Below are 9,977 nucleotides of genomic sequence, written 5' to 3'. Positions count from 1 at the left end.
TTCTAAAAGCTATTTTCTTGTGCTTCTTGTGGATTTGTATGTTATAAAAGCACACAGACCACTGAAGTGGACACTAATGCATCATAAAACACACAATCAACTACTGGCCATCAGCTGCAAATACAATAAATTATTTTTGTTAAATCCAATATGGCCGACAGTCAAAAAAGAAAAAAAACCATGCCAACCGACCCGGTTCCTCTATACTGTAGACGACTCTAGCAGATAAAAAATAATAATATTGTGACATCAGATCACCTCTAAAGAATAATACTACGGATGTGTTTTTCAAATAACTTTGTATTTAGAGAAAATTACAATTGATCACCTAAAAAATTTGTGCCTTAAAAAAATATTTTTTTTAAATTTTGAAAAAAATTCTGTCACAAAGTATCATAATTCATGCATGAAAGGGTTAATTTAATCTTTAGTTTTATTTTATGCAACATGCTAACTTTCCTGCTCTCTGTAGAAACAGCAAAGGTAAAACCAGACTGCTGGGAAGGTTAACCCCTGTAGTGCAAACCATAGTTAAACACCGAGCCGCATTTCCCGTCAGATCCAAACCAACCCAAACCAGTCCGAAGGACAACCTGACCATCAGGACTCCCAGTATGACCAGAATGGTACAGAAAGCTCTCTGCTTCGACTGGTCGGGCCTCTTCCGGCCCGGACCTGGACGGATCAGAGCAAACAGAACAGAAACACAGCAGAAGAAGATGACTGCTGTGGCTAAAACATTCAGGAAGGTATCCAGGATGATGTAACTTCCAGTCGTCACATAACCTATCGATGCAAAGCAGAGCAGCCAGACCCAGACGACGGTCACGTTTCTGATCCTGACTCCTTTTTCGTTCTTCAAGCCCAAGTAGGAAACAGGATGAACGGCAGCCAGGTAACGCTCCACACTGGTGAGCATGTGGAAGAATATTTGTCCATATGCAGTGACAGAAAATAGAATAAAACCATAAATGAAGACATTAGTATCATCCATGTAGTTTCCAAAAAAACTCAGGAAGAACCCGATCACCCCGATCAGCTCCATGGCAGCGATGTGGTAAGTGAAGACGTCACAGTGACTCGTCGCAGCCGAGGAGGCCGGCGTCTTCTTCTGCATCTGTTGGAGGCCCAAGTAGAGGATGAAGGTGCAGAGAGGGAGGATGGTGACGACATGAACAACTTGAAAAACGGTGAAGATGATCCGTCCTGGGCCTGAGAAGAAGCAGATGTAAGGATGGCCAGCAGAAACGTGAGGATCAGGAACCGAGTCGTTGGAGGCTGAAGAAAATGACAACATCTGAAAGGGAAAAGAACATTTTTAGATTTTAACCCAAAGGAAACACTTAGTGGGAGAAGAACCAACCAACAGAACAACATATATGTGAAGTAAAAGCAAAATGATACACAGTTTACTAAAATACTTCCTAAATAAATATCTGAATATATGTGGTTATATTCAGCCTCTTCTGTCCTAATAATTCACACTGCAAACCTGCACAATTTTGATCCCAATCTCAATGTTCTGTGAAGGTTTGTTAGAGAAATTATTATCATAAACATCCAGGAACACATTAGAAATGACAAGGAAAAGTTTTTAAAAATAAAGTCAGGCTGAACAACTTTCCAGTCCAGAATCAAGATATGGAAAGAGTTTGGTACATTTACAAAAATACCACAACATGGTGATCCGCCTGGCCTGAGCACCGGACAAAAAAATGTCCCATGTAAGGCGTAACTTAATTCACCATTTTACAACAAACATGCCTTCACAGGGTCAGGGGCGCAACTACATATTGTTCAGGTGCGAAAACAGAAATCGCCCCCCCACCTAAAAAAACAGGAAGGTACGAAAGGGTGAAGGAGCGTAGAAAACATACGGTCGCTCCAACACGTGAAAAGTAAAACTCGCTACATTTACATTTACATGTGCGCGAGGTGAAGGAGCGTAAAGGCGCGGTGAAGTGTATGCAAAGGCATCATCGGCGCGCCGGCCCCTCCAGACGGGGTTTTGACGCCCCCTCTGGTGCGGCGCCCCCATGCGCCGCACCAGAGGGGCATCATCACACAATCTTACCAAGTATTTCTAGCACAAATATCTAAGTACACTTCAAATAAGACACAACTAGCTTAAAAGTAACTTATCAGCAAGATGTAGAGGATTATTTCACTCACTGGGAAATTTTGTTACAAGTAAATTTATCTGCCAATAAAACGAGAACTTTTTCATCTTTTTCATACTTAAAACAAGTTCCTCCATCTTGCTGAAAAGATACTTGTAAGTTAGTTTTGTCTTATTTCAAGTGAGATATTAGACTAAAAATACTTGATAATATTTGGTGTTTTTGCAGTGCATGCTGTTCACGTCCAGTTTAACAGAGCTGGAGCTTTTTGCAGTCATAAGAGGGACAAAAAATGACTTCCTAGACAAATAAAGCTGGAAGAGACATAAATCACAAAGAAGTGGAGCCGTAATCAAAGCAAAAAGTGGCTCTACTACAAGATGCTGAATACAAACACAAACTCAATTATCCAGGTTTCTTACTTGTGAAAAAAGTACTATGTTCTTCCCCTTCAGATCTCTATATTTTCGTTTTGGTCTCTTATAGAGAATCATAATCAAATAAATTGAAATTGATGATTGTAACATTGCAAAATGTAAAAAATAAAAATCCACAAAATCCTGCAAAATTATACATTAGTTGAAATTTGGCCCTTTTTTATGAAGAAAAATCTCACCAAGAAAGGCATTTTTAAAAAAAAAATTTGTTTCATTATTTCAGACACCTTGAATTTCACCAATCAAATAAGAAATGACTTAATTTTCTCTGACACTTCTATAAAAAGCACAGATGTAGTATGACTCCCTGCAGGAACGTAGCTCAAAATTAACATGAGAAAATTATAATCTTCAGTATTTATGCTGACCTTTTCAGCCATGCTTTGAACGTCACCCATGTCTGTCTTAAAGTGGCCTAAATGAGAGGAAGAGGAGAGTTTGGTGAGAAAGTGTCTTGAATCTATTTGTTAACCGGTCACTTCGTTCGCCTTCAGATGATGCAAATCATAAACTGTCATGCTGGATTTTAGTTTCTTGACCCACATGCAAGTTCACACATAAAACCAGAGAATACTGATCAGTGTGAGCTTAATGGAGGTTCTTTCCAAAAATAAAATCTGATTGTGCTCCAGAGAACGGGTAGGCAGGTCCGCTCGGGTTCTGTTCGGAGAAGGGAGATGTTAGTAAGGACCGGAGTTTGAGAGATCTTGATAAACTTACTGTCTCTCGGATGGTGGCAGCGCGGAGGGGAACGGCTGGGATCCGGGAGCGGCAGGCGGAGATGTTCGGTCCGGGCGGGAAGCGATCACAATGTCCGGACTTGGTTCCTGGGGGAAGACAAAATATTACTTGAAGTCTCTTAAAACATCCATAACATAAACTTTGGTTAGAGTCTGACCAACAAGCGGGACCATCGAGCGATGAGTGACTTTAAAAGTCCACCAGCCAATCAGCTGCCGGTGCGCCAGCCTGTCAGAACTCTCCCCCGAAGATCCTCTATAGGAAAGAGCACTCACACTAACCCGAATCTTAACAGTAACACTTGCAGCCCATTCATAATAATATTCCTGTAGTTTAATGATTTTACTTTCAAACCAGTGTTTACATGACTGGTACATCAGAAAGGATCATTAATCTGAACTTCTGTTTAGGCCAAGGTTGTTTAAATATCATCAATCATTGTGACGTTGTGGCTGAGGTTTTTAATGCAAATAAAGTGCAAATGAATTTAATGTGAACAATGACTAAGAGAGCTTGTGTAAGACGAAGATATACAGACGCATCAAGTCCTCTGAGGTGGAGAGACAGACGAGGGAAGACTCAAAGCAAACAGGTGAGTTCTCTTCTTTTTTTAAAAAATCTTTATGAAAACATTCATCCATACGCAGAAAAAAAAACACATTTGTGGATTTTTAAAGAGCTCTGTATGTTATTTACAAAATAGCTGCTACTACAGAAATTCATTTTCTCTGTAATACGAAAGTATAAAGTGACTGAGGTGAGCCTTTATTAGGATACTATGATAAACCAGAGAGATTCCAGTGGATCAAACTGTGTTTTTCTCTTCCAGAAATGTCGGTGAACTCATCCTCATCCTCCAACGACTCTCATCTTTCCTCTTTTTTATTAGTAATGCGTTGCTTGACCTACAGAGAAAACTTGTACATCTTTTCCATGTTTAACGTCGCCTACGTCTCCTCGCTCCTCCCGCTCTGCGTCCTCGTCCTCCGCCACGGACTCCAGCAGTGGAAGAAAAAGCCGTCCACCTTCTCATCGCCGTCAACGAGCCACTCTGACGTCTTCACGTACCACCTGGCGGCGATGGAGCTGAGCGGAGTCGCCGGATGCATCTTGAGTTTCTGTGCCGTTTGCATCAATCTCAATGACGTAATAGCGGGCGGCCTGCTGCTGTCTAACTTCACAAGCATCGCAGATGTGCTCGTCCACATGTTGACGTGTGTGGACCGATACCTGGCCGCCGTGCGTCCCGTCACCTACCTGAACCTCAGATCGGAAATCGGGGTCAGAACCAGAAACATCTGCATTCGATGTGTCTGGCTGATTTCGTTAATCGGCGCTTGTCTGATATTCGACAGCCTGCTCTTCCTGATGCTGAATTTACTGACCTTGATCTTGTCAGTGTTAGTCGTTTCCTTCTGCAGCGTTTCGGTTCTCCGTGTTTTAACCCGTCCAGGCCCGGGACAGCCGGATGGAGAGGTGAAGAGGCTCCACCAGTCAAAGCAGAGGGCTTTTCACACCATTATGGTCATACTGGGAGTCTTACTGCTGAGGTTTGTTTGGGATCTGATCTGGATTCTGCTTTATACCTATCGATATGACCTGGGTTGTATGTTGATAACATGTAGCCTTTGGATTAATCTGCCCAGCGCTCTGCTGTTACCGCTGCTGTTTCTGCACAGAAACAAGAAATCAGTTTGCGGTAAAAAAATGACCGGTGAAGCGGCGGGACTTCAGAATGCTAGGAGGTCACATGGGCACCTGCAGCTTTTATTTTGAAAAGACAACAGATACAGCAGATAAGTTCAGCTTTAGATATTTTGATTTTATGACTATAACTGTGATTATTCGCTTTACTGTAGAGCATATTGAATATTGCTATTTTTGGTTTCAGTTCAGTGTTTAAAAAGATAAGTTTAACAGATTACATCACTATGGTGGGCCAAATATTTTCCCATGCTATTAGATGCTTTCTTTTCTTTTGGATTGGGAGAAGGTATGAAGTTCTTCCTGCGTTTAACGAGTGCATTGTAAGCATAGTAGGTGATGGTTCGATCATTGTTTATTATTATAAATGTGTTATTGCAGCCAAGCTTCTTTAAACAGTGGAAGGACTGTATTGGCAGACATTAAAAGTCCAAACTGACACATTTTAACTGCTGACAAAATTCATTAAATAAAAAAAAAGAAATAGCTTATTGTGATTTTTCTCTTTATTTTTGTTTTTCCTCAACAATGAATACGACTTTTATTTATTAAAAACCTGTATTTATAAAATCTATATCATTAAAGATCCCAAACATAAACATGGCTCTGGATTGTTGCCGTTTTAACGGAGAAATGGTGTGAGGATTTATTTGTGTCTGTGCTGCCTGGACTTACTGAGATCAGCATTAAAACTATCATTTATTTACTACCACCTGAGTCCAACCGCCTCTACCTCAACAATCAATCCCACAACTCATTACAAAGTGACAGTTTTCAAATTGTTGGGTTATGTATCGTTTTCTTTTTGTATTTTTGGCCAAATTTTTTACCATTCTTAACTTCAGGGGCCGAACAAATCATCTCAAGGGCCAAAAATGGGCCCTTGAACCACACTTTGGACACCTCTGTGCTAATGATGCCCCACATACTTAACATCTCAGCTAACCTTAGCATTTACGCTAATTTCAGCTCATACTTTATGCAGTTACTGGTAGTCAACATGCTATGCTAACCCACGTGTTACTACATCTTAGCTAACTTTAGCATTGTTGCTAGTTGCTAGCATCAGTAGCCCTGATTTGGGTCAGATCAGAACTCTGGGTTCCAGCTGACATGCAGATTCCTTTTTACACTTCTTGCTACAATTAACATTATAAACTGGTCATTACTTCATACATGCAGATTAATGAAGTTGTATAAATTCATCTGTAAAATTATTTTTGCCAAAACTCTTTGATCATTCATCAATATTTCCAACAATATTTGCATTTTACTCTCTGATAAATTAATCGCTGTGACGACCCCAAGAGTCTGCAGATCATTTTCTGTTCCATTTTGCTGCTGGAAAGATTTTAAAATTTATTTATTTTTTTAACCTTTTGGCCAAAATTACTTCTGACAACAAAATTACTTAGGCCAATATTTTAGAAATGTGACGATATCATAGTCCGTTTAGTCAGTACGAATATGGCTCTATATTTATTTACTTGTTTATTATATTTATTAGTTTATTTTTCTGCCTTCTGCTGTATGATATTTGGTTGCATGATGTTCATTTTTCTGAACTGGTCATTGTTTAAAATGAGAATTTGTTCTAGATCAACTTAGATACATTTAAAGAAAAAGGGAAGAATTACATGTTAAATAAGTACAATAAACATTTGGGAATATTGTCAAAGTTGTTTTGTGTTACAATGGCCAATATCTAAGTCATAATTATGATATTTCTTATCAATTGCTTAATTAGTGATGGAGTTACTGCAATAAATAAACATTTCAGTTTATTAAATATCATTATACATCACACCTGGATTGCATACAAATTCTAGTTTAATAAAAGACATAGGCCACAGTTGTACAAACTAAACCTTTTATTTATTCACTTTTATATTGACAGATACAGCTCAGCATATAAATGTTAATTTCTAAAATGTTCTTTTTCTATTTTTTTCTAAAGCTGCTACAATCATTAACAATCATTAAAAGAAACCAATCTTTAAGTAGATCACTAAAAATACACAAAAAAGTGACTTTGTTTGTGTTTTTTCAGATTTAAAGTCCATGACTTACAATAACTGCATTAAAAGGCGCCTATGGTGTCAAAATAAAAACATGCAAAGTGTTTTTTTAAAGACAAAGTAGAGATGCGATGGACATGGTGCCATTTATGTAAGTAAAGAGGTATTTTTTTATTCACAGACAGCAGTTACAAAGAAAAACACAAAGACACACCTTTAAGAAATACATCAAAACAACATAAAACTGCCACAGTAACTCAGGTACTAAACAGCAGCAGCAGCTGCAGCATCAACAGTGTTTAATGATGTCAAATAGTGTGAGAGTTAATCCCACAATCTTGGTCCAGCAGCTTTGTGAACCAAACCTACAACCCACACAGTAAGTATCAACATGGCCGCCATTAAATATTCCTCTTACACACTAAACTTCCTGTCCTGAGCAGAAACAGCGTCTGTAACACCAGACTGCTGGGCAGATTGAACCAACCGTCGATCGTCATCGTCACGCAGTCGTTCTGTCCGAACGCAAACATCACAACCCAACAGACCCCAAAAGCAAATCTCAGCAGCAGCGCCGCCAGGACGGCCATGATGATGTAAAACGCCCGTTTCTTTGACTGGCCCGCCTGCTCCCCCAGCCTGGGACGAACCAAAACGTTCAAAACAGAAAGGTTGCAAAAGGACACGACTGCTACAGATACAACCAGGGAGCTAAAGTTAACAATGAAAAACAGCTTGGCGCTGACTAAGCTGACCAGGAGAAAGGAAAGCAGCCAGACGCAGCCGGTGATCGTATTTCTGATTCTGATCCAGCTTCTCTCTCTCAGGTTTAGATAAAAGATGGGATGAACAGCAGCCAGGTAGCGCTCCAAACATGTCAGGAGGTGGAAGAGCAGCTCTCCAAACCACGTGAAGGTGAACATCAGGGTCCCTACCTCTAATACTTTACCCACTTCTCTCCTGTAAATACCACAGAACGTAAGGGCAAAACCAACGACCCCAACCAGCTCCATGCTGGCCAGGTGGAAGGTGAAGCAGTCAAAGTGACTCAGGGCTGAGGAAGACGAGCGTTTGTTCAGCTGCTGTAAGCCCTTATAAAGGATGAACAGAGAGAGAGGAAGGTGGAGAGACGCCGTGATGATGATGTACGAGATGAAGATGGAGGAGGTCGGTCTGGAGACGATGCAGGTCAGGTAGGTAGACAAGAAGGTGAACACTGAGAAACCTTGAGGATCAAACTCAGTTTCATTGTAGGATGAAGACGATGCCATCACACCTGGAGGAGAACATAAAGCAGTACGAGAGTTTACATGTAATTTACAGTTTTAAAGGGCCAGAATTGTGTATTTTCCAGCCACACAGTATCATTTTAGAGCAAAATGCTGCATGTGTCAAAAATGACCTTAAAAAATTTACTTTGCAATTTGACGAATTGAAATCGGGGTTCTGTCTCTTTAAGAAGTTTCTAGTCTTTCCAACATGACGCCTTCAGCATGTAATCACAACAGTGTTCCTCCATTATGCCATTTACAGCCTTTCTTAGGGGTGTTGGACAGAGAAGAAGTTCGTATGATGAGTTCAGCAGTTTAATCAGGTGTTTGCTAATTGCTGCTGCCGCTAGTCTGTAGGAGCCGAGTGCGGCTGGTGCTCTGTGTTTTGTGGGAATAGGCAGCACTTAGTGCAAGTACACAGAATCACGTTGTGTTTGAGAGTTTTCAAATGGTCATGTCAAAGTTTAACAAATGTTTATGTCACTGATGTCACAATGAAGCATTAAGGTCAAATTTAAAATACTTTGTTGATCCCAAAGGGAAATAAAATAAAGGATAAAACATGTGACTGCTGTTCTGCTTATAGGTTTTTTTTTTTCCAAGTTGGAACAATATTCTCATAAAAAATATAAAATACAACAGAAAAATTCATAAAACTCAACCAAGAGACGCCAAAATTAACAAAGACTGTAAGACAGAAGACAAAGGTATTTCTATTACGGAGTCTTAAAATAAAACTGATTTAAAATATTCTTCAGCTTTTTGGAAAGTTTCTTGCTTTCAAAGGAAAACAGATTAAACCACAGAACCACTGATGCAGATGACACCGTTTCATCTTTAGTCCAGACACAAGAAGGTCCACAGTACAAAGATAAAATTTAACAAAAATAATAAAAAAGATTATAATAAACGCAGCACACACGAATCACAACTAAATGATGATAGCTGAGCACTTTTCTAAATTAATATTGTTGTTTAGTTTCTTATAAATATGCAAACATTTTGTCTTTTTCTTTTAAACATCTGACAATTACTCGATTATAAGAGTATTTCTACCTGGAACTTGTTTGTATATGAATAAAAATATGTAAACATTGCAGTAATTTACCTTTCTGCACAGATGTGACCTAAAATAGGAGAATTTCATAATAAAACCAACCTTCTTATCGTTCCCGTCTCTCTTTCTGTCTGCTGGATGAACTGCTGGTGAAAATCTGCTGCTTCTCCCTTCATCTCTGTTTTCAATATTCCATTCAAATATTCTTTATTTGCATTAACAAATTGACACATCAAGCGAATTCAAAGACAGACGACCAACAGCACGCATGTCATGGACAAACATGGATCACAGGAGCCATTTGTCATGACTGTGAAGGTTAGGATATTATAGCAAACACATTATACTGTTGTTTACAGAATGTTTTATTTTATTTCTCTTGCATTCGCACACAAACGTTTTGACATTAAGGCCAAAAATGTCAAGTTGAAATTATTCTGTTCCAAAATATACTTTTTTGTTTTTTATTTTGACCTTCACAGCAAGACACCAAGCACATATTATTTTAATGAATTAATCATTGTATATTTAAACCTGAAATGTTCTTGCAGGTTTCCCAGATAAAAAAAAAAAAAAAACTAAAGATATAAACCAGTTTTCAGGTTGATCATATATTTCTAGATTTTTTT

The 9,977-nt window shown here is 39.0% G+C and overlaps 2 protein-coding genes across 2 annotated transcripts; both read right to left on the bottom strand.

Moving 5' to 3' along the window:
* Nucleotides 1-366: 366 nt before the first annotated feature.
* Nucleotides 367-3,471, bottom strand: LOC106919232 (uncharacterized). Its single transcript, XM_088016058.1, has 3 exons — nt 3,456-3,471; nt 3,278-3,384; nt 367-1,297 (listed from the first exon to the last, which is right to left on the bottom strand). Exons 1-3 carry the CDS (start codon nt 3,469-3,471, stop codon nt 434-436), a joined length of 987 nt encoding a protein of 328 aa, XP_087872184.1. The 3' UTR covers nt 367-433.
* A 3,837-nt stretch (nt 3,472-7,308) lies between these two features.
* On the bottom strand, nt 7,309-8,291 carry LOC148154190 (uncharacterized). Its single transcript, XM_088016057.1, has one exon. It carries the CDS (start codon nt 8,289-8,291, stop codon nt 7,422-7,424), a length of 870 nt encoding a protein of 289 aa, XP_087872183.1. The 3' UTR covers nt 7,309-7,421.
* Nucleotides 8,292-9,977: the final 1,686 nt, after the last annotated feature.

This window comes from Poecilia mexicana, unplaced genomic scaffold (assembly GCF_051168715.1).
Source record: "Poecilia mexicana isolate PSO_F unplaced genomic scaffold, ASM5116871v1 scaffold_18, whole genome shotgun sequence".
NCBI lineage: Eukaryota > Metazoa > Chordata > Actinopteri > Cyprinodontiformes > Poeciliidae > Poecilia > Poecilia mexicana.
The sequence above is the reverse complement of the archived record's forward strand: the minus strand, read 5'-3'. Positions and strand labels throughout refer to the sequence as shown.

Bases quoted from the DNA above. Each gene is read 5' to 3' on its own strand.
- LOC148154190 (XM_088016057.1), bottom strand. From the start codon at position 8,291: ATGGCATCGTCTTCATCCTACAATGAAACTGAGTTTGATCCTCAAGGT.
- LOC106919232 (XM_088016058.1), bottom strand. The intron at 1,298-3,277 runs GTAAGTTTATCA...TTTCCCTTTCAG, and splicing joins CTGCCACCATCCGAGAGACA to ATGTTGTCATTTTCTTCAGC.